This window comes from Brachycentrus maculatus, unplaced genomic scaffold (genome assembly GCF_059751285.1).
Source record: "Brachycentrus maculatus isolate JH-2025_06_01 unplaced genomic scaffold, ASM5975128v1 h1tg000340l, whole genome shotgun sequence".
Taxonomy (NCBI): domain Eukaryota; kingdom Metazoa; phylum Arthropoda; class Insecta; order Trichoptera; family Brachycentridae; genus Brachycentrus; species Brachycentrus maculatus.
In genome coordinates, this window is record NW_028281089.1 from 189,508 (window position 1) to 214,871 (window position 25,364).

General features: G+C 36.8%; 1 protein-coding gene across 2 annotated transcripts in view; it reads left to right on the top strand.

Moving 5' to 3' along the window:
* Positions 1–23,628, top strand: part of Pat1 (Protein interacting with APP tail-1) — a 47,100-nt gene extending 23,472 nt beyond the window's left edge. Inside the window, exons 2-14 of one of the 2 annotated variants that reach the window (XM_088269168.1) lie at positions 7,334–7,444; positions 13,633–13,771; positions 16,088–16,214; positions 16,437–16,577; positions 16,657–16,875; positions 18,206–18,413; positions 18,682–18,840; positions 19,608–19,713; positions 20,159–20,301; positions 21,274–21,439; positions 21,515–21,643; positions 22,260–22,426; positions 22,830–23,628. In XM_088269168.1, coding sequence (XP_088125294.1) covers positions 7,334–7,444; positions 13,633–13,771; positions 16,088–16,214; positions 16,437–16,577; positions 16,657–16,875; positions 18,206–18,413; positions 18,682–18,840; positions 19,608–19,713; positions 20,159–20,301; positions 21,274–21,439; positions 21,515–21,643; positions 22,260–22,369 — 1,758 coding nt within the window. In that variant the 3' untranslated portion in view covers positions 22,370–22,426; positions 22,830–23,628. The remainder of the gene's footprint in view (positions 1–7,333; positions 7,445–13,632; positions 13,772–16,087; positions 16,215–16,436; positions 16,578–16,656; positions 16,876–18,205; positions 18,414–18,681; positions 18,841–19,607; positions 19,714–20,158; positions 20,302–21,273; positions 21,440–21,514; positions 21,644–22,259; positions 22,427–22,829) is intronic. The other variant, XM_088269167.1, reaches the window with a different exon arrangement.
* Positions 23,629–25,364: the final 1,736 nt, after the last annotated feature.

The window sequence follows — 25,364 nt, forward strand, 5'->3', positions numbered from 1 at the left end:
AAACCGGTAGACATTATAATTAAGTTATAATAAAATATTTATAGTGATTTTAAAACAAAGTTACATTTTAGTAATAAATTTTCTTTTTGGCATCCATCGACTTACTGACAGGCGTGATCGTCAATCGATTTTAAGTTGCCAAATCGTTAGAAATGCAAGTCCACAAGTAAAGGTAAAATAATCTACACTCCCGCATGTAATCGATACCCTGGTGTACCTGGTGTACCTGGTGTACCTGGTGTACCTGGTGTACGTAATTTGCGATATCATTTCATGAATATTTAGCTCATTATAATAGTTTTTATTCATTTTGTTTTTTAGTCAGTCACCCAGTAGCTTTCAAAGAGCAACCTGCAAGTACTGTAATTCATTAACAGTGATATTTGTAAGGAAAATAATGATTTAAGAATTGCGTAAATCTAGGCTTGTCAGATTTCTGAAATTTTCCACCGGGACACCGGAATGCTCCCAGCGTACAGTACAGTGAAATAAATGACAATGTAATTATCCTAAATAATCCTTCGCAGGTAATCATTTTTAGACTTTTTTGTCATCTATAATTAAATTAAATTTTTACCGGGACGTGAAGTAAAGGGCGAGACACTGGGATTTTGTCTAAAAACCGGGACTGTCCCGGTAAACCGGGACGTCTGGCAAGGCTACGTAATTCTATTCTTCAGGCGCGTTGGAAAAAGCTTCATTTCGGTCTCTAATTCTCCTCCATAATCCTTACTTTATGGTTGCCTGTCGCTGAGCAGCGAGTTTTTGGTCGATCTGCGCACTGCCCTCGGCCTGTCTCGAGTCTAGCGAAATTATAGAAATGCGACTTGGTTTACAAAACGTAAACACTTATTGTGTTTACGTTTTGTAAACCAAGTCGCATTTCTATAATTTCGCTAGACTCGAGACAGGCCGAGGGCAGTGCGCAGATCGACCAAAAACTCGCTGCTCAGCGACAGGCACACCTATCGCCTGCTGCTAATTCGCAATTTGTAGTCGTGGCTGTGATCTTTGTCAATAATGGCACGTGCTCAATGCGAAGGAATGTGTCCGCTGTTTCGTCTACATTTTTCACTCATTTTAGTATCTCTCTACTTGGTAACTTGAAGCAGAATTTTATTTTGCTCACGAGGAATACTAGCACCGCAGCACCAGTGCTGTTCAGCACGTAGGCACTCGATAAGCGGCGTTGTATAGGCCGTAGCTAGAATGCAAAACAAGTCCGTTTTTCAACAAAAATATAAAAAACTTATTTATAGTTATTACTGAATTTTTCTACAGAATATATGTACATTAAAAGGTTTATTGCTGTGAGGCAATATCTTTCAACCAACCAAAAATAGAGCAGTAGTAATATAATGCTTAAGTGTAAGTAAAATTGTATATTATATTTATAGATTTGGCGTTTAATTTGTAGAACTCCATTTTAATTTATGTATTAAATGTTAAAACTACTAAATTGTATTTTATTTTTAAAAACGCATAAAAGTAAAATTTGTGACAATTGTTTAGCCTTGTTATGGTAACTAATATCCATTAGAAAGTATATTAACTAATATTTTGCGTCTTACAATTTAATACATATTGCTACAATCTTTAATTTATTATTGGTACATATTTACATATTTTTTTCTGCATTTACGTAACTCTCACAATAATTAAAACATATTTTTTAATTTCATGTTTTCTACTTTCTGCCACCTTATCATAAATTTGAACGCCTTGTACATTAAACAATTTTCTAATTGTGAATCATTGTGGTCACTTTTCGATGTAATTTTGTTCGAAAAATATTTTGCTATAAATTCATTACAAATTTTGTTCGCAAATTCATGTTTATTTTAAAATCTATTTTAAATATAATATACAATGGATTTTCAGAAATTGTGATATTTACTAAATAAAATTAAACATAAATTAAAAATCGATAGAATTTACCACAAAGTGAATGCCGAAGCAAGTAGTGAAATTATTTTTAAAAAATCCTGTCAATGCCCTATTTATTTCTTCATTCTAGCGGTACTTACTTTTTATTATACTTTTTTTCGTCCTTTTTTGCATTATTTATTGGGTAAAAATACAATATTAAAGCGCAATAGTTGATGTGGGGAGTAATGTATATTGCTTCCGCACTATTCTGCAGAGGCGAGGGTTTGTAAAATTGCAACCTGGCGCCCTGGCGGGGTACGGACTTGGCTCCGGAGGTCAAGAGCAGCACCGCCGCTAATGAGCTCGGGAAGCTGCCACACGTCGCGCGTCGGCGTCGTGAGATATTATTACCCGTGTTACGATGTCTCGAGTTCTGTACTCTTTCTGTGTTCCGTGCCAAAACCAAACTCTTTCTAGTTACATATGTATACGTGCATTGTAACACACACAAGGTGAAGCGAAGTGTAAGGGGGTACTCGCAAACACACAATTCAGTGAGCGATCGGCTGCGCGAGGAGCCATTTTTTTATAATAATAATAATAAAACCCTTATCCGCACCTCAATGGTGCATAGGGCACTGCGTCATATAAACGCAGTGTTATCTTGATCGTTTACACACGAAGGAAAGGTGATCAGCCCTCCGCTTCAGGTACCAGTCCAGGGTAATATTGAATAAATATGATAGTGAAAAAATCACTAATATTTATTTTACCCATTTTTTTACCCATTTTTTAGCCATTTTTTTAGAATATACATATATTGAAATTTGATTTTTTTAGAATATGTATTGATTTTTTTTAACCTCTTGGTTTTCAAAACTCCTTTTAAAACTATATATTCATATCGAAGAAAAACTTATTTTGTTCAATACAAAAACGGTGTTTTACGAAAAAAATCAATTACGTTATCGAATATCCCGCCTCAAAACTCTTTTTTTACTTGTATAATTATAATGCATAATTAAGATTTCTTGAAATTGTTAAATGAATAGACGCGCTGTACTAATGATTATTTTTTTATTACCCTGTCATCTCTATTGAAAAAATGAACATTTTTTTTAGTCGTTTTAAGTTTTGAATATTGTAACATTGTAAGACGACATTGATATCCTCGCTTTCTACAATTTGTCTTTGACTTGAGCTTAATCTTTCCCCTTTTCCTCCATCGCGGCCATTTTCACAAATTTACAAATGTTGAATTTTGGAATTGAAATATTACTAGTTCTTATTTTGTAACACTCGTATGTAAAAATGACTTGTCCTGTAAAAATCCCAATACAAAAAAAAATAGAAAAATAAAACACGCACTTTTTCTTTCTACATCCAACAAAATCACTTTCACTTTGCAACTGTAATTCCGTTTTTAACGAGTCACAAAAAGTTGACAGTAAAAAGACGTAATGTTTTATGCGTAATTATTATTTTAAGTAGAGCAAAATTCCCGACCGATACTATAAATGGAGATGGGTGGTATGCCTGTTTTAGGATGTTTTTTTTTCTAACTAGGAAATATGCACACGAAATAAGAATTTTGCGCCGCTACGATGCCAGCAGTGTAGACAATTATCGTGTCGCCGAAGCGGCGCTAACGGCTTTTCTTCTAACCCATAAGGGTTAGAAGAAAAGCCGTTAGCGGATAACCGCACCCGATGGTGCATAGGGCACTGCATCGCGTTGACGCAGTGTTATACATGTTACATGATATCATGGTGATTACTCCTGCGCTTCAGGGACCAGCCCAGGGTAATAATAAATAAATATTAAAGTAATAAATAAATATTAAAGTAAAATCACCAATATTTATTTTCACCCCTCTCCCCCTGGGAATCGAACCCAAGACCTCCAGTACGGTAGCTAAACACGGTAACCACTACACCACGGAGGCGGATATTTTAACGGCATAAAGGGTTAAAATTTGTATAAAACGATGGAGAAAAAAACAAGTACGACAGAGCATTGCTATATTTGAAAAAAAAGTCATTATAAATAATTGTTATTGGGAAAAATTACTATTCTTTTTCAAAATTAATGTAAAATAATTCTTCCGTATGTATTTTTCGACTTAAAGACGGAATTTTCATACATTTTTGGTGAATGAAATGAGATGCATTTTTTTAAAAACAATTTCTTATCTGTTAAACATAATATTGTATTTGATTATATTTCCCATTACTTAATTGAATTGAATATAATAAGTACGTTGTTATGTCGATGTTATCGTTCAGACGACCTTAGAACAAAAATCACTTGACGATTTCGTGGTGTTATTCTCATTCGCGGTATTCATAGTTGTATAAATCTATTCGTAGAAACGGCGACTAGTTGAGCCACCAATTGTAAATAATACTGATCCTTTAACATATCCGGTAGATTCGTAAAAAATACGTGTTTTATATCAAAATAAAAGAATATGTTTTTATGTACCAATAAAAAAAAACATGTTTAAATACCACTACTAGTACCATCACGCCGTTTCTCCGCAGGGGTAGGCAGAGAGGATGGAATGCCACACTCTTTTTTTTTTTTTTTTTTTAAAGAAATAACCCGCAATGTGTCTATTTTAGATGCTTGTCTGCAGGTAGGATATTAAGGATAGGGAAGGTAAATGTGAAAAATACATCACAAACACCCATACCAATTGAAAATAAATCTTTCTTGAATTCATTTTGCAATTGGCGGGAATCGAACCCGCGAAGCTAGATTCGCAGTCGAGCGTCAACCCAACTATGCCACGGCGCCTGTCCTGTCTTCTGTCCTCTCATACACTATCCATACACTGTCCTATCATAATCTTCTGTCCTGACATACACTCCTAGCTTTCTTCACATCCATACATCTAGTCATACATGCCCTCCGATTACGCATACTTTTGACACCACCAGATTTTAGGTTTTCTTTTTCTTCCATCTTCGTTCTGTTTTCCCACTCACATTCGCCACATAAATATTTAGTTTTATTTTTTTACATCTCATCAAAGATGAAGAAGAATATGCAAGTCTGGGCATTTACATTTTTAACAGCTTCTTTTAAACTCACCAATAGATGTCTCTAGTGGAGTTCTAGTGATTCAAGAACAATGTTTCAAAATTGGTTCATATTTATAAAAATTCCAAGAATTTGAGTGGTGTGGTTGTCAAAAATGGGTAGAATTGGTGAATGTTGCATGTGTGTAAAGTGATCACTTAAACCAGCCTATGACGGTGTCAGCCCCGAAAATGTCCAGACTTCCATATTCTTCTTCATCTTTGATGAGATGTCAAAAAAAAATATGAAAAAAACTCCAGTAATTGGAGATAATCCAGATTTTGGGAACAAGTATTTGGACACACTCAAAATGTTGTAAATATTTAGTGCTATATTGCCACCTAATATAAATAAAAACGTTGAATTGACTGGGAAGTATAAATGTCCAATAAATGTAAATCTTGGGATGATTGTCAGCTGAAAATGGTTGCCACCTAAACCCAGAAATCAGCAGCTTAATGATCTGTGAAAATTTTGAAAGGCTAGGGGGTGTCGTCCAAATGATCCGATTACGGTTTTTGTAAAATATCCCCCGCAATTCTTTACCTGATCCCACTACCCGTGTCTTGTTTTCATAAATTTATGGATCTTGAATATATTGTTATTATTTAATCGTTCATACTGCAATACCTTATATATATTTTTTCTTTTACGCGTATATGTACAAGTATTAACTGCTCACTACTTTCAAACAGCTGTATAAGGTACAAACCATGACCGCTATAACTGCCTTGTTTTTACTTGGTTGGAAGATATTGCTTCATAGCAATTTGCCAACGTCTATAGTGTATAATAAAAATAGTAAAAAAACTTTATCCGCACTCCAATGGTGCATGGGGCACTGCATCATATAAACACAGTGTGATCTTGATCATTAACACATGAAGGAAAGGTGATCAGCCCTCTGCTTCAGGTACCAGTCCAGGGTAATATTGAATAAATATTAGAGTGAAAAAAATCACTAATATTTATTCGATCCCCCCTTAGGAATCGAACCCGGGACCTCCGGAACGGTAGCCGAGCGTGCTGACCATTAATTACACTATGGAGGCGGATAAATAAAAATATAAATAAAATATTCAGATGAAAAAAATATATATATATTTGAGGGTGGTGGGTATTTTCATGGTACTGGTAATTTTGCTATAGCAACACTATGCAATGTTAATGCTGGGCTTTAACCCTGGAAATGTATTTGAGGTTTGAGGTTGGTGGACTAACATTTTGGTCACAATGCTTGCATTGTTCAAATCTATGATCACTATAATTTAGGATTCTTGTCTAAAACAAATAAGTCACCTTCATTTTGCAAGGGCAGGTGGATGGATACCTCTAAATAAATACCGATCATGTTATTAAATTATTAACTTACTAACCGATAATTCATCCTTATACTAATATGTGAAAAATTATTAAATATTTCCATTCAATCCTTAAATAAGGACTGTCAGTCCATTTAATCTTTACATTTGTTTGAAAATGCCATAACTAGGCAAAACAATTGTCACAATATTAATTTTTATGTGGTTTTTAACATTAAAATACAACTTAGTAGACTCAAAAAATCTGTGTTTGATTAAACAATTAATGCACAAATTGAAATGGAGTTCTATAAATTAAATGCCAAATAAATAAATAAAAATAATTATATAACAATGTCCTTTTTATTAGGTTAAAGTTATGCACTGATATTGTATGTATTGTTTTATCCACTATTATTTTATTTGACTAGTGACCGGGTGTCCTCGTTACTGACATCATCAGACTGGTGGGACTAGAGTCAGACAAAATTCTTTGTTGTATATACTACAAGGCAGGGGTCGAAAACCATGATTATGTATAATTTTTCTGAAGAAATGAATTTAAATTTAATGAATTATAATAATGATTACATTTAAAAAGTGCTAAGGGTTTTAAGCAGGATTTTATATAAGTATAATTATAGAGATGGATTTTTGTAGCTGTATTTATTTGTACATTATTTAAATCCTACCAGTTTGATGATTTCGGTAACAACGGAGAATGCTGTTTGGTGACACATTCATCAAAGTATTATAACAATGTATTATTAAAAGTAATAATTAAATAATAAAAAAATATTTTATTCACTCGGCTACCGTTCTGGAGGTCCCGGGTTCGATTCCCAGGGGGAGTCAAATAAATATAAGTGATTTTTTCACTGTAATATTTATTCAATATTAACCTGGACTGGTACCTGAAGCGGAGGGCTGATCACCTTTCCTTCATGTGTAAACGATCAAGATAACACTGCGTTTATATGAAGCAGTGCCCTATGCACCATTGGGGTGCGTATAAGGGTTTTATTTATTTATTTTTTTTATTCTATTGAATTAACTAAGTTGTGCTTGTCTTGTTCCAGATGATCAAAGAGGAGCAATGGATTAGAGAACCGGACTTATGGGACCTGGATATGCTCATCCGGATTCTTAAAGATGGCAACGTCAGGCATCGGCTCTATAGGCGCTTCCAGGTACACTTGTCCCACTCCCCCCACCCCACTCGCACATCCTGACTGCTTAAATGTTTCCAAAACCTTTTCATCGATTTGCCATGTGAATTGTTTTAAAATTGGGGTTGTCCATTTTGGAAAAATATTTATTAAAACACACTAAGGACGGAAAAGGTATTTCTACTTGGAACTAAGTATATACTTCAACAACCTTCCTACAGATATAAAAAAAATTGAAGACATTAAAATGCTATAAAATAAATTGAGTAAATTTTATAAGAGCTCTGTCTCTTTATCAGAGAGAACTATGTTATTAGTTTTATGATTTTAAGTAAAAATGTCTAGAAAATTAATTGAAATTATAAAAAAAACTTTTTTAACCATATTTAATAATTTAAAAAAAAAAACCTGTTTGGTCGATTGATGTTAAAAAACGGGAAGGGTATTTAGGCAGAAAAGGAGGAATTATCCAATGTTTTCATGTGAATATTTTATACCATTCTCTTTGTTAAGGTCTTAACTATTTGTACAATAATTAACAAATCCCGTTGCCAGCTGTCCAGAGGCGTATATCACAATTTTGCAGAATACCTCTCGCCTTTCTTGGAATTTAGCTTTCTATTACAGTTCGCTATAGAAGTATCAATTAGTTGAGGTTACGCAAATAATGATATGCATTTTCTTAATTGCACGACTAACTGATAATCATAAACATTATGCATTTTCCACTGCTTTCCGTGACGTCAAGACTACTCGTCTATTTCTTGAATTTTTCATCCCACTCTCTGCGGTGGGTAGGTACGTAGCGCCATCATTCTATTTCCTTATCTTGTCAAGGGAAACCTTAACTCGTACTGTTTACCAGTGTTGTTATTGAATAAACACATCTAATGCACGACACAACTACTTATCAACTGTCCTGATAATAATGCGAGTTGACATGTTTCGGTTTTCTTTTGATTGATGCAATATTTCAAGATAACTCGTACTCTTCTTCTCTGGCCATTTGAAGTCCGGCGTTACGTGTCCGGGAAGTGATTAGTAAGATTGTCAATGTTTCCGGGAATGTTGCTCACTAATGTGACGAATTGAGTATCATAGAGGGAAGCAATTGGCTTTTGTGATTTCTGTTCGACAGAAAATGATGCGAATTTAGATCTAAAGCAAACAGGTGTTCTTCGTATTTTGTATAGGGTGAAAAATCATCATTTGAACTTTTTCTTTGTCACGGTTAATTCAAGAACATAAATATTTATTGTGTATCCCTATTTATCGTGTATCTCTCAGAAGAATGTGCGACAAAACGAAGTATGATAGATGTTCGAATAGTGAAATAAGGAAAGAATTCAAAGCTGAGACAAGCATTATCGATAAAATTAAGAAAGGTGTGTTGAGATGGTTTGGACATGTAGAACGAATGAGTAAGGAAAGAACGGTAAAACAAATTTATGAGGCGAATGTAATTGGAAAAAGGAGCAGAGGAAGACTGAGAAAAACTTGGCACGATCAAGTATGCCAAATACTTGAAAGTGGTCAGGTCAGGAGTCGAAATAATCGGCGGGTATGTATGAGGAGATGTATGAACGTGGAAGAGGCGAGGAATGTTTGCAAGGACAGAGTGGTGTGGCATACTATTCTCTCTGCCTACCCCTGCGGAGAAGCGGCGTGATGGTTAGTTAGTTAGTATCCCTATTTATTTCATAATAGATATGGAGGTACTGGAAAGAGTTTAAATAAATGATACCAAAGTGTTCAATTTGCTTAAAAGAATACCCTACTTTGTTTAGATCTTTATCACCGGAAGAGAGAGGACTCCTAGCAAATTGTTCCTTGCAAGATATATTAAATCATTTCAATCACCAATTTGAGTGGTGGTCGTCACCGGAAGTTGATATTCACCATTGGCCATCCGTGATTGACAACCACACTACTCAAATTTTTGGAACTCCTATATATATCATATTTTTTTAAAATTTTTTTTTACAAAAATACATTTTTAAAAATAGGTAAATATACAGAACATCTTATATATAACGTTTCTACCTCTCTAATAAAGTAGATACTTGTGTTTAGAGAGGGAGTTCGTTTCACATTTATTTTTATTTTTTTTATAAACTAAGTAAATTAAAACAAAGTAAATTAAAATTAAAAATAAAAAATTAACAAGGTAAATTAAAAATTAAAAATAAACATTCTTTGGTATGGAGTCTAGGAAGGGGTGAGTCTTAAATATTTTTTAATTTTAGTTTTAAAAGTTTGATAATTTTTTATAGATTTTAAGTTTTCATGATGTTTTATGTTTTAATTAACTGGAGCCATCTATGATTGATTTGAGAAAGCTTTTATTTAGAAGAAACCCGTTTATTTTAGATGTATGTAAGATCTTAACCGTTTTAAACTATTGTGAGATAAAACATAATAGTTTATTTTATAAGCATTAGCCAACAATGCAGTATTTACACGGTAATAATATATACTTCACTGAAGAAGAGCATAAATTGCAAAAATCACTAAAAGAGTCTTATACACCGTCAGGTAGCTAACACAATCTTAAACGCTGCCAGCCAAGTCAAAATCCTTTAGTCTAGATACGAGTGTGACAAAACTCGCAGGTCAAAGAATATGTGTGGCTAAAGCTGAAAACAAATGTCCATTATTTATTGTATCCATTATGTTTTTCGCTTGTGAGGTCATTCGATTTTTTGTGCGCTTCGTAAAAATTACCTACGTCAAATCTGGCAGTCATAATAAATACATTATCTCATGCACTTAGTTGGCAGAAAATAAAATATGATAATTGTGTCGCTCAGACCTAGACTCGTCTAAGCCACAATTAAACAACTTTGAGACAGACGAACGCAAAAATAGCGAAAATTCATAAATGTAACCCTAATTTTTGGTCTTCATTATTAGTGATTAACAATGGTATTTATTTATTTTTATTTTTAATTTTATGTGAGAAAAAATGAAATCTGATAAACGACCTCTGAGTAGGGTAAAATCCAGCATTTGTTATAAATATATAAATATATAAAAATATATAAATTTGGATGCCTTACAGCAAATAACTAACAAATTATTGAATATTTGATATCGAGTCAGCCTCTGTAGTGTAATGGTTACTGTTCATAAGATGTGTTTGAATCCTGGCGGGATCAATATAAATATAACTGTTGTTTTACTTTAATTTCCTTGGACTAACTCGTAAATTTTTCCACAGTAAAAGTGATTTATCTTATTCTTATGTCGGCCCCTCTCCACGCCCAAGTGGGATCACATGATTTGAGTGAAAGAACCCTGGGAGAAAAGAAGGATAGCGGTGATGGCTAAGGCACTGGGATACCTGTACTTGCACTAGCTTGTGTAACTTGGACACAAAGTCATTCGTGTAATCAGTTCTAATTATACAGAAAAGTTTGCCGAAGCTTAACTTATTTTTTTTCACAAAATTTTCGGGTTGGACTAATCTGGCGAACAATTTGTGTCTGTGTCTATTTATTTGACATTTGTATTGTGTTTTGTTTGGGAATATAATGAAAGTGTTTATCAGCAGTCGGCAGTCGGCTGTCGGCACTTAGCGCTTATCTCTCTCCACATTATATTGGAAGAGTATTGCGGGTGTCATTGACTCCCGCCCATCCCTATCTTGGCCCCGTGTAGAGACTATTTCTTCATCGCATCGTCGTATTAACCTTTAACCCGGACATTTGAAAATCTTTGTAAAATATTGTCACATTATTTTTCGCTTTATGGGAACTCATAAAATAAAGGACAGCGTGCGCTAGGTATCTATTTTGTTCTGGAAGTATAATTATATAAAGAAAAACCTTTTGCACCCCAAAATCTTTAGCCTTTTTTTAAATGTAAAATAAAGGAGAAGTATAGTATTCTCTTTTTTAAAATTGATCATTAACCCTATGAATTTCCTGGAAAAATTGTCCGCTTAAAGTACCACGGTTGAGAATTCTTTCAAAATTTTCACCTATTATGAGGGAGAAAGCTATCTACTTCACAAAATTTTCAGCAGATGGTAGTTTCATTTGTCAGTTCCAACTAAGATTTAATATGCTTGTTAAGATACGCAAAGATATATACATATTTATATTTCTCAAATCATTTGTTTCCATTCCTCATACTAAAAATTAAAAATAAAAGTAATTCTTAATGTTTATTTAAATTTTACATGTGTTTTGGCTCAATACACGCTATGCCTAATGAGCCAAAATATACATATGTGGTATGTAATTTACTATGCGAATCTTCTTCATCTTCTTGCTCAATGCTGAGCGTCGTGGTCTTCTGGAATGTCAGGCACTTGGTGCACAAGTCCTCTCCATTCTTCCCGGTCCTGGGCCAACTTGATGGCTGCGTTTAGCGAGGATCCGGTTAATTCCTTTATTTGGTCTGTCCATCTTGTTGGAGACCGTCCTCTTGCCCGCTTGCCTTCAACTGTACCTGTTACTACCAGTTTTTCAAGACTCTTCTCGTTCTTTCTGGCGATATGCCCAAAGTAGGACAGAATCCTTTTCCTGCAAGTCGTGGAGAGTCTTTCTGTCACTGACAGTTCGCGGAGAATGGAGACGTTTGTGCGTCTTGCAGTCCAAGGAATGCGCAGCATCCTCCTCCAGCACCACATTTCAAACACATCCAGCATATGTCTTTCCTTTTTCCTCAGTGTCCATGTTTCCACTCCATACAGCGCAATGGAGAATACAAGAGATTTCACTAGACGGGTTTTCGTTCTCCTCAGTATGGACCGATTTTTCCATATCTTCGCCAGACTAGACATTGCTGATTTTGCCATTCCAATTCTTCTCCGGATTTCTGCTTCACAGCCTCCGTCTTTAGAAATGAGTGCACCTAAATAGATAAAGTCGTCGACTTCTTCATAATCCCTTAAAGAATTGTTCCTTATCAGGGTGCCGAATCGGTCGATGACAAGAACCTTGGTTTTACTTTTGTTTATTTGAAGTCCTAAATGCTGGCTTTCTATTTCGACTCTATGGAGGAGTTCAGCCATTTCGTCCTCATTGTTGGCTATTAGCGTTGTGTCGTCTGCAAACCTTATATTGGAGATCTTTTTGCCCCCTACTGATACGCCACCTTCCCACCCGTCTAGTACTTTCCTCATTATATATTCTCCATATATATTGAAGAGATCAGGAGACAGTATACACCCTTGTCTCACGCCTTTTTGTACTTGAAATGACTCTGAGAGGAAATTATCAACTCTTACCGATGCCAAATTTTGTACGTATAAGTTGTGAATAAGAACTATCAACTGTCTCGGTACACCCATTGTTTCCAAAACCTTCCACAGGCAATTCCAATTCACGCAGTCAAAAGCCTTTGTATAATCAATAAAGCAAAGTACGACCGGAACCTTGAACTCCCGACTTTTCTCGATTATTTGTCTTATGTTCAAGATTTGCTCAAGTGTACCCTTGCCTTTGACGAATCCAGCTTGCTCAATTGAAATTTGCCAGTCGAGGTAGTGTTTTAGCCTTGCTTTTAATATGTGTAGCAATATTTTGCTGGCATGAGAGATGAGTGAGACAGTTCGATAGTTTTCACACTTTAGCGTAGAACCCTTCTTGTGTATTGGAATAAATATGCGAATAAATAAATAAAATGTAAAATACAACTTGAGAATTGAGAATTTACAAAGAATTGAGCTTATAAGAGTGTTGTTCAATAATGGACAGAATGGTAATAAGCACAGTGTTTAAAGTGATCAAAGCCAGCCACATTGGGTCGTAAACCCTGTGAATGCCAGACTTACATATATTCCTTTTCAATATATAAACATATGCTTTCTTGTTGATCAGAAAATGAAAAATTGAGTCAACACTTGTTTAGTTTTTCTAATTAACTGACTAACTAACTGTTTCCGCAGAGGAATCATCACACTGTTTTTTGCAGGGGTAGGCAAAGATAATAGAATGCCAACATTTTTTCTAATTGCTTATCAATAATTCAGAATAATAAAATTAGCATTTTTACTCATTTCAATATAATCTTTACTTAAATAAACAGCTCAGCTATTCAGTTTTAGGGTAGTCGATGAACCTAGATTGTCAAATTTGAAATAAGAAAACAGGTTCATTGTGTCGAGTAGTCCAGTTTCAGGGCTATCAGCCTGTCGCTGAAAGCACCACACTGATGGACTGTCGATGAATGGTAGTAAATATAGGGTGTTTTGATTCCAGACGGCCGTGGACCTGAACGTGCAAGTGGCGAGCATGCTGTCGGAGGATTACCGAGCCAAGTGCGGCCGCTTCGCCGACTCGGGCTGCTCTCCTTACGCACACTCGCGGGACTCCCTCATAGAATTAGGACTCCGATTAGGTGAGCACATGGGACAGTGTGGGCTATAGTCTCGGTTGATATTTTCATATGGAAGTAATAGTTGGTAAGAAAATGTAAGGATATTACTAGCAAAATGTCTAGTGCACATAAGGTTGGATACCCGTACCATCGGACACTGCTAATGTGTACAAGTCCCTGGAAGATGTTACCATTTAGAGTCTCAGTCTTACTTACATAATTTTCACATTTTTTACTCAGTTGTTTGTGTGGGACATGTTGTGTCTTGCAAGAAAACTTATAAATATAATGTAATAAATCAGGAAATAGTAATTCCGGATGGACCATGGTTTATAATTTTTGATAATGATATTGACTTACAATTGGGTAAATAATTGACTACATATAATAAATAACCTTAGGTTAAACAAACAACTGTATGTTACTGCGTACATTATCACTAATAAGTGCTTATCTTATTACATTCGAAATCTATTGAGAAATATTGTTTAAGTATTTCGAGAAATATTAAAAGTGCTTTAAGGAAACATAATGTTGGGGTACATACATTTAGAGAGAAAACAAATACGTATAACTTTAAAGGAAAACAACTTACGACAAAACATAAAGTAGTAAATCCATTATATATACAGTGGAACCTCTCATAACGAACATAATTCGTTCAGAATCTTACTCATACGCGAAACATTTTTTTTTGACTATGGGGAAGTCCTAGCTCACAAAAGAATATTGTGAAAAAGGCACTTGACCTTTCTCTACAACTCGTTATGCGAAATGTTGCTTGTTAAGGGAGCAAATTTTTCACTTCTTTTTGTTTGTTATGCGAATTACTCATTATGAGAGGTTCCACTGTACTGGTATTATTAATTCATTCCAGGTTGTTCTATGAGTCACATATTTTTTTAGCCTGAAAATTTTCCTGAAGTTGTTAAATTTTAAATAAAACAAACTATAAATTATTGAATAACGTAGGAATAAAACCGATCATCGCCGATGAAATAAATGTAAATTTGCTTTGCCATTATTTATTAAGATGGTGTGAGTAACAACACCAAGATGAAGCTTGTCAGGAGCTTGGTCCACTCCATTTTTCTCTATGCTGCTGAAACATGGACTATAAAAGCAGCAGAAAGGAGAAAAATTGATGCCTTCGAAATGTGGTGTTGGAGGCGCATGCTCCGAATTCCATGGACAGCTAGACGCACCAATGAGTCCATTCGCCAGGAACTACGCTTGGATGGCTTGTCTCTGGCCAATATCTGTACCCGACGGATTCTCCAGTTCTTTGGACACGTTGCGCGTGGCAACGAGGATAGCCTGGAACGACTAGTTGTGATCGGTAGCCTGGAGGGAAAGAGAGGGAGAGGAAGATCCCCCACACGATGGACCGATCAAATTAAGGCAGCAGCAGGCACCTCAGTGGTTGGAGCGCTACGTGCAGCGCAGTCAAGGGATAACTGGAGAAGAGTCATTGCTTCTGCAAGGGTCACAACCCTCAGCAATGAGGATTAAGACGGAGAAGAAATTAAGATGGAGTCAGAATGCATGTATTTTATAAAATGATATGGAACTCTTTTGCAAAGAAAAACTCTTGCTATCTGTTTCAATTTTTGTAGTGTCACTGACATATGGCAGCCGCGGTCAAGGCCTTTAAGTATTTTTCTAAATTTATTTTTCTAACGGTTTTTTCATTTTTATAAAATAGTGTATTTGATCAACAAGATGTTATTAATTTGAGAAACATGTGATTATTTACGTCAATATACTTGTTGTTTGTTGAAGTAAAATAGCCATAAATTTAGTTGTGTTACGTTTTAGCACCTTCCGTATTCATTTGTTTATACTGACACGAGTTGACGGTAATGATTGGAGAGCGCATTCGCCAGCAAATTGTGTTTGTATTCAGTTTATTGTACAAACATGTATGGACTCCTTCCCGGTAGAAAATTCCAAGCGCCAATTTTAGGAGAATGTTATTACAATATTTTTAATTGCCCTCATTATTTTTCTATAAATAGTAATAATTTTTTATTATAATAATATAAAAGGCTTAAATTTTTATATAAGCGAACCTTACGGAATTGTTATCGAGTGATTATCAATACACTGTATAATAAAAGTACTATGCAATAAAAGGAACGCTTTTATCTCATCGATTGTGTTGGAGAACAGAACCATCACTTTGCACTTTTCTGTTTTTGGGTTGAAATTACCAGAACCTCACTTAAATATAAAAAGCTCACTCACCTGTTATGAAATCTAAATGAGCATATGTATTTATATATTTTTTTATTTATTTGATAATTATGTATATGGTGAAATTTCTTCTCTTTGCAGGCACATTTCTAAATGAAGTAGGATGGTATACTAACGCTCAAGACGTGCTCATGGCTTGCCGCAACCTCTGCACGAGTGCTCCTTGCAGCACCTACTATGTCCGCATGACGCTAGAGTGCTGTCACAGGTAACACCACTAAATGAAGTAGGATGGTATACTAACGCTCGGGAGCTACTCTCCGTATGACTCTAAATATGATCAACCACCATCGACCCACTAATCTCAAACCCCGACTATTATTATAATTATTAGAATATTTTCTAGTAAAGCTGCGATGTTGATATTACGCAGTACATAGTTAAGTAATTTATTGTAATTATTTTTCAGTTTATTGTATTTTGGTTTCAGATTACTTCACGCGCAAGCTTCCTACTGCTCCTTCAGGGAGGCCTCGGAGACTCTCGCGCTGTCCATCTCGCTGCTGAAGGAGACCTGCCGCGAGGAGGTGGCGGGCGACCAGTGCGACGCGCTGCCCGGCTCCATAGAGAGGTGGGTTGCTCGAGGTGGGTTAGCCGGGTCACTACATTACCGGGTCGAGCTGGGTGCTCATGTGGGTCGTGCGTTGCAGCCGCATCCCGCACACGGCGGAGGGGGAGAAGCGCGCGTACTGCCGCCTGGTGGACGCCGCGCCGCCGCCGCCCGCGCCCTCCAGCCCCGCGCTGGCCGACCTGCTGCTGCGCCTGTACCGCGAGTTCGCGCTGCTAAACTTCCTGCGCTCCGACTACCGCCAGACCTACTGCTGGGCGTCGCGCGCGCTCAAGTTGCTCCGTCCTGACACCCCCGTCAAGTGAGACAAAACCCTCTATTCTCAATATTATTAATATTTAAAGCATTTACTCTGTGGTTAGTCATTTTTACAACATTTTTTAGTAATATTAGTAAATAACTACTCACCGAGATTTTTATGTCTACTGGTTTTGAGATGTACCAATAATGCAAACAATACTACCCGTCACTACCATAGCACTATTCACACACTTAATACTACACAAAATGAGATTTTGGTCGACCCGAAGACCAACATGCACTAGTGGTTATAGAACAAACATGCATCAAGAGCCGAGGTCGAATATTTTTGTAAAAAAATATAATAGTTCAGTATATCTATTTTTAAAATATGTATGGTTGAGTTTTTGCCAGTGTAAAATATGAATGTTCAACTTCTAATTATCTAACTAACTAACCATCATACCACTTTCCCTGGGGGTAGGCAGAAAGAATACAACACCACACCACTCTGTCTTACGCATTCATGCATCTCCTCACACCGATTATTTCGACTCCTAACCTGACCACTTTCAAGTATTTGACATACCTGATGTTTTCAAGTTTTTCTCGGTTTTCTTCTACTCTTCCAACTACATTCGTCTCATAAATTTGTTTTACCGTTCTTTCCTTACTCATTCGTTTCACATTTCCGAACCATCTCGACACACCTTTCTTAATTTTATCGATAATGCTTATCCCAGTCTTGCATTGCTTCCTTATTTCACCATTCAAACATCTATTATACATGCTACGTATACGTCAACTTCTTGCTTGTGTAAAAATTATGAATGGTTGAGTTCTTGCTAGTGTAAACTATGACTGATAAAGTTATTTATCAGACTAACAGTTACTTGTAGAATTCCATAATCTATTATCTTTAATATGGATCAAAATGTGATTTGTGATTCCATTAAATTTATTTATTTTTGCTACCGCTATGTCACCTTTGCAAGGTTACAGTTTGATAATGTCCGTCCGAGGCTGTATCAACTGTCACAAAAATACATTATTATTACTAAGTTATTATTACTCTAAAATCCCTGTTTGAATAATCCCTGTTATTTAAAGCTTTTAGCCTGAATAAAATACCCTCTATTAATTAAACTTAAAGTTGAATTTACTTTCAATACCACATAATTATGACATTTCAAAGTACTTATGGTAGTGTATTTTGCCAGTTTATAGAATGTAAAAACTTTATGATATGCATCATTAAGTCAAAATTTCATATTTTTGAGTTAACGTTTTTTGCCAGTACACTCACGATAGTGTAAAAAAAGAAGGGTAAAATTGTCGCTTGCGAGTAAGGGGAATTGAATAAAGCTTTGTGTTGTGGCGTGTGCGTGTAGGATCACCGTGGACGTGCTGCGCATCTGCGGCAAGGCGTGCGTGATGATGCGGGAGTTCCGGCGCGCGGGGCTGCTGATGCGCGAGGCCGTGGCGCTGGCGAGGCAGTTCCTCGGCGCCACGGACCTGCGCTACTCCCTCACGCTGCTCGACTACGGCTTCTACCTGCTCAACGTGGACTCCATCCTCGACAGCGTCACCGTCTACGAGGTAACCTCTTCACATTAAGTTTAACTTTTCATTTTTGTTTTTGGTAACAACTGTCGTTGAGAAAAGCCGATTTAGTTTGCTAGGCCATGTACTCCACATGCCTCTCGAGAGCTGCCATCGAGGTTGCCTCTTTTACAAGGCATCAGTTTCGCGCCACCCGGGGCGACTACTGCTGACAATTCGTTGGCAGCTCTCTTCTGAACTTCGGGATGCGTACCTGATTTGGATGCGAGGGAGATGTATGGTCATTGGAGTTGTGCATTTGCAGGAAGCCCTGGCCACGCTGAGCTCCATGTTCCAGAAGAAGAACTTGGTGCTGGCCGTGGCCCACGAGGACCTGTCCTACGCGCTGTACGTGCACGAGTACTCCTCGGGCCGCTTCCTCAAGGCCCGCATACACGCCGATCGGGCCATCAAGATCATGGAGGTACTTTATCTACTTACTATCTCTCGCTGAGAGTCGTGGCAACAATTCACAATGAAGAACTGTTAACATATGATATAGAAGATTGAAAGCGTGATCGTTCACAAAATTTGCAAACTTGCAATAAATGAAAATATGTGAAGATAAAGTAAAATTTCTCCAATTTTGAAGTCAGCCCTCATAACGGATGCCGCAATGCAATTTAAAGCTCTAACATCGTGGCTACTAGTCCAGAAAAAAATCTCCTTAAAATAAATATTCCCATCATCTTGGGATCAATCCTAAGCGTATTATGATTCAGTTTAGTTTGATTTAGTGAAATAAGTAGTTAACCCTTTGCACTGGATCGTATTTTGGTATGTGCATACCGCCATATATTATTAATATTAATTATATTTGAAAGTAAAAAAACATTATATTAAAAATATGAGGTATTAAGACTTTATTTTATGGCGGCACTTGAGTGGTTTCTAATGTTAGTGAGCTATATTGAAAGCTGTCCCACCGCATGCCCAGATCTGATATAGAAGCATCTAGGCTTCCTGACAGATCTGTTCTTGGTAAGAAATTAAAAACAAAAAAATTAAGTTGCGAAATTTATTGAAAATGTGAAACAATATGAAATTGTATCCCGATTTTACTGTGAATTTACATTTAGAGGCTTTCAAAATACCTGTCACTGCCAGTCTAAATAAATAGAAGATGTTAGTGAGCTGTGAATAATCCGGTTGGTATTGGACTGTAACGCAGCATGTATTGTCTGTTGGCAGGCGATGCTGCCGCCGACGCACCTCATGCTGGCCACGGCCAAGCGGGTGAAGGCGCTCATCCTGGAGGAGATCGCCCTCGACACCCCGCCCGGTCCCGACTCGGTAGGTCGGTACCCCAGCAACACAATTACTTATCTCAACTCCACCACGCTTCTTATTTCATAGCTTATCTCACTGCAACACTAAATTATTCCATATGGAAATAAATATGCAATTTTGTCCGCCTTCGTAGTGTAATGGTCAGCATGTTCGTCTACCGTTCTAGAGGTCCCGGGTTCAATTCCCAGGGGAGGGGATCAAATAATTTTATCATTATATTATTTATTCAATATTACCCTGGACTGGTACCTGAAGCGGAGGGCTCATCACCTTCCCTTCATGGTTAACTGATCAAGATAACACTGAATTTTTATGATGCATAGGCACTATGCATCATTGGGGTGAGGTTAGGGTTTGAAGATGAAGAAATAAATATTCATATCAGCATTGAATAATTGTTTGTTATTTATGTGAAAGTTTCATTTAGTCCATTAAGATATGTTTTCCCTCAGCTGCGGAGCTGCTGACGGAATCGGAGACGTTGCACCAGGCCGCGCTCAACCTCTCCCTGATGGCCTTTGGGGAGATGAACGTGCAGACAGCCAAGCACTACGGCAACCTCGGCCGGCTCTACCAGAGCATGCGCAAATTCAAGGTACTTATTTACTTACTTTTTCTTCTTCTTTCTTTTAACCCTTATCCGCACCCAATGGTGCATAGGGCACTGCATCTTAGCGACGTAGTGTCATCTTGATCATTAATTGCATGAAGGCAAGGTGATCAGCCCTGCGCTTCTTGTACCAGTCCATGGTGATATTAAATAAATATGAGAGCGAAAATCATCCATAGTTATTTTTGCCTCCCTGGGAATCGAAGCCGGGACCTCCAACATGGTAGCAAAGTGCGCTGACCATCACACTACGGAGGTGGACTATTACTTATTTACTTACTTAGTATGAGACTTACTGCCATCCAAATTCAATCTTTGAAAATTAAATTATGCGAGTTGCATCTCTAAAAGATAATTCTCTTAATCGGAGTTTTGCATACTCTCTCACTTTTTAATGATATAAAAGTGAGAGATAGCGCTAATGCTAGATTCCATTTGCAAAAAGTGGTGCCTTTGGCAAAGACACAAGTGCAAGGTTAAGTCAACATTTGAAAATAGGGAAATAGGCTCCGGCCGGAAGATACCGGCACTAGTATACTTTATATATTAAATGTTACAATCACTGATATTTTGAGTCTACTAAGTTGTATTTTATTGTTAAAAAACACATAAAAAATAAATTATGTGACAATTGATTCGCCTAGTTATGGCATTTTCAAACGCATTTTCAAATACCATAATTAGGCAAAACAATTTTCACAAATTTTTTTTAAAAGTGTTTTTTTAACAATAAAATGCATCTAGAGTAGACTCAAAAAATCAGTGTTTGATTTTAACATTCAATATATAAATTAAAATGAAATTTACTAGAAATGAAATGCCAAACTATAAATAAATGAATTATTTATTTATTTAATTAATGAACTAAACTTTTCATTTTGGGTATGATACTTTGTAATACCAGTATACTTTGTTGACTGTCGAGAAGATATGGAAGAATACATAAAAGGTTTTCAGGATGCGGAGCAGATGCAGCTTCGAGCCATCTCCATCAAGGAGGAGCTGCTGGGATCGGACGACTACGAGGTGGGGCTCTCCGTGGGACACTTGGCCTCTCTGTACAACTACCACATGAACATGTACGCTGACGCCGAGAAACTGTACTTTCGATCCATTGCCATAAGTGAGTTTCTCTCTACGATCGATGCCACGCAGAGTTCAGCTTACTGTGAGGGTAATGTGAGATGTCCGCTTGCAGGCCTCAAGCTGTTCGGGGAGCGCTACTCGGGGCTGGAGTACGACTACCTCGGGCTGGTGCACGTCAACAACGCGCTCAAGAAGCCCGACCGGGCGGGATTCTACACCCAGGTGCTGAGTCGCTGGAGAAGTGAGTATTCTTTAGTGCCGTGTCTCTGTGTTGTGATCAGAATTGCAATCAATCAGCGTGCATGTATAAGGAGACGTTTGGATGTGTTTGTTTTACACTAATGTTTAATATATTATTTAGTTTATGTTTGAAGCAATAACTTTGTAATTTTCCATTTTATAATTAAAACAAAGATTTCAAAACAAATTTATATTTTAATCATTTAATATATTACTCTGACCCTCTGTGAATGTGACAAACGACTGTCATGCATCTATCACGCGTAAACACTTAATGGCAATTAAAAATATCTCTAAGTATTTGGAACTATTGCATAATATAAAAGAACATGAATGTCCTTGGGAATGTATTGATGGGCCTTGTAATTGAAATATGCATCAGCTTAACACCCGACTGTCTTTGTTTAGTTTATAATGGAGGCTGCCTCACCTGACGCTGTCTTATTTGTTGCAGATAATGTTTAAATCATTTAATATGTATACAGATAAAACTGAATTTTATAGTAGATGTGATTTTGAATCGAGTATTTCGGATAGTGAATTGAAAGTAGAAGAACTGTAATGAATCATATTTTTGAAAAAGTGACTAATCTGTAGAATTGTGTTTACGAATGTAGCTCTCCGGGAGCAGCCTTCGGAGCTGCAGCAGCCCGCGTTCGGAGCCGAGGAGGCTGTGCCCATCACGCAGCTCAAGGTGGACTTCTTCCGGCAGGAGGACGAGAAATGACCGACTGGCGCTCCGTCCATCCGCACCGCCCCCTCACGCGCTCCACTCTCCAGGCAAGTACGTTCATCCCCGCGTATACCCCTCGTGTGTGCGTTACGCTCTCAATAGTGAATCTGGGGAATAATACCCCATAAACAAAGTCATCCAACTGCCCCTTACTTCCTAACCTCGAGTTCCTTCAGGACATTCGCTCCGAGGGTTTGTCCTTCCCGCTAAATGTCCGGCACCTCCTATCACTAAACTCTCCAAAAATCAATTATGCAATCATAAAGCAATTAAGTAATCACAGTAAGTATTAGTAATCATTAAAAAAAAAGTGTTATTTTACAGCGTAATAATAAAAAATACCAGTTGTTTGTGGCGTGTATCACAAAATTTTGGGCGCTTTGCCAATAAAAATACTCGTCCGATTTTCCATCACCCTCTCCAACTTGTAAATGTATAATATTTTTTATTGCAGAATATTTAAATGCACGGACAACGTACGGGAAGATGTTGGACTAGTGAGGATCGGTAAGGACTGATCTTTCTACCTGAAGTTACTATCTGTGCCGCGCCAGCAGACGCCGGACTGACTATCAGTGTTTGGAGTGGTCGCTACACGGCTGCCGTTAGACTGACTGGCGCGCCGTGGTCTCTGCGAACTGCTCCCGATTAGACTGATTGGCAGTGCTCCAGCGCTCGCTGCGGTGGTCGCTGCCAGACTGACTATAAGTGCTACAGCAGATGGCACTGACTGATTGGACCGGCCGCTCCGTGCGTCCGCCGCTCAAACAAAACTCTAAATAATGGACTCTCAAAGTGAATAATGCTAGAAGCACGCTTTACTTAAGTATTGATAAGTGATAAATTTTAACTTTTTACTCGCGCAAGTTTTCTGTTTATCGAATGGTACATATCTTGTTTTTAACAGGAATGTTGTTTAAAAGGAAATTGGAAGTTTGATTCTGGAGATAATTGGAATGATTCCGTATCGTAAGCGGTAAGGCAAGTTGATGTGATGAATTGTAAATATCTTAACTACTACACTTGCGTATTGTACTTGTTGCCGACATTTCGGCACAGTACAATGCGCAGTTTAACCTAGAAATATGCTTTCAGCGAATGAACAGCTCTGAAAATCCAATAAATTGAATGATAAACTACTGTGTTATAATTTGTCTTTCTGAATTCAAACTTCTCTACTTACTCGACATTCAACATTACGTTGCAAAATAATAAAATAAAAAACTGGCATAAAAAATTAATAAATATAAAAATCTATGTGAATCTCACATGTGTTAATTATGGATTTCTAATAACTTACTTATTACAATCATAGATGTCACCTATTTAGTTTATCTAAAAAAAAATTGCTTGTGTATTGTCACTTGCAATACATAAAAGATTTGAAACTTTTAGTCATGGGTGGAATGGTAAATGGTGCACAATGTATAAGGTCACTGAAGCCAACGATGACAAGTCATGCAGTTGGTAAATACCCACACATATTCCCATCTTTTACCAGGTGTTGGACTGGCTACGGTTTTTGTAAATCAAATAAAATTGACAATCGAAACATGAGTCCGGCACAGTCGCTCTAATTTTGTTATAGAAATCCCTACCACACTTTGTACATATTTTATATAAAAAATTACTCTATATTTCTGTATCCTTTGTCAATGATTTGGTTTTTATTTACGAAGAATATCTGTGATTTTAAGCCGAATTTTATTCAGATTACTAAATTGATGCGACTCGTTGAATGTGTTTTTATAATCGTATGTTTTTATTGTATTTTATAGAATTTGACATTTATAATTTATATATCTGACATATTGAATTGTGTCGGTGATTGAAATATATTCATCCTTGTATTTTCCATTTGGGAAAAAATTAAATGACAATTGCTATGGTGCCTTATTCTCTAGGCACTTAAGACAACCCGGATGTTATTTCTCAAAAATTTCACAAATATAAATTTAAAGCATTGTTTAAAATCACTTTATATGTATATATCGCTCTTGTAACCCTTATCTGCACCCAATGGTGCATAGGGCACTGCATGGTATCGCAGCAGTGTTATCTTGATCATTACTTATACAAAGGGAAGATGATTAGCCTTGCGCTATATCAAATAAATATTAGAGTAAAAAATTAATTATTTTTATTTTGAATCTCCTGTGAATCGAACCCCAGGCCTCGAGCACAGTGGCCAAATGTGCTAACCACTACTACAGATGGGACAGTCTTAAGGAAAATCTAATAACCGAATTATGATGTCGACCAATTTCAAGGCGCAGATGACCTAGTCTTCGTGTAATTAACAATCAAGATAATACTACGCCGGTATGATACAGTGCCCAACGCACCATTGGTTGAGTATAGGGGTTAGTAAGGGGAAGGATAATAAGGTATGTATAGTGAAACCTCTATCTATCGTTTTTAAAGGGACCTATTGAAATAAACTATGAATGCGGGAAAACTATGAAGTCAACACGCAAGGATATACGATCCAGTAATGATCCCGTCCCCCTAATCTGCATAACAATGGGTAGGCTAAAATTCTAAGAAGAATTCTACAAGTTTTAGGTGTACATGTATTTAATTAAAAAATTACAAAGGTGTTCAGAACCAATTAAATATCAAAGCTTATGCAAAAGCATTGTAAATAATCTACGATTGACATTTGTTTTTTATGCTGTTTTCTTTCCGTAAGTCAACAGTATATTTTCAGCTTTGCAAATAATTTTTTTTTTGGCATCAGTTATTATATGTGCGTAACAGATCATTCTAAAAATTCTGAAAATGGAGGTACAGGCAGTGGCTCCTCTTCATCAACTTCAACCTCTTCTGCTGTCAACCTTGCGTCACACAAGCTTTCAATAGTTTCTATCCCACACGTCGGAATTTTGTCATCGAATGTAACAAATTTGAGAAGAATGTAAAAAACACAGACAAAATATATCAAATATGCAGCGTAATTCAAATGATGAAAACGGTGAAATGGTGATAG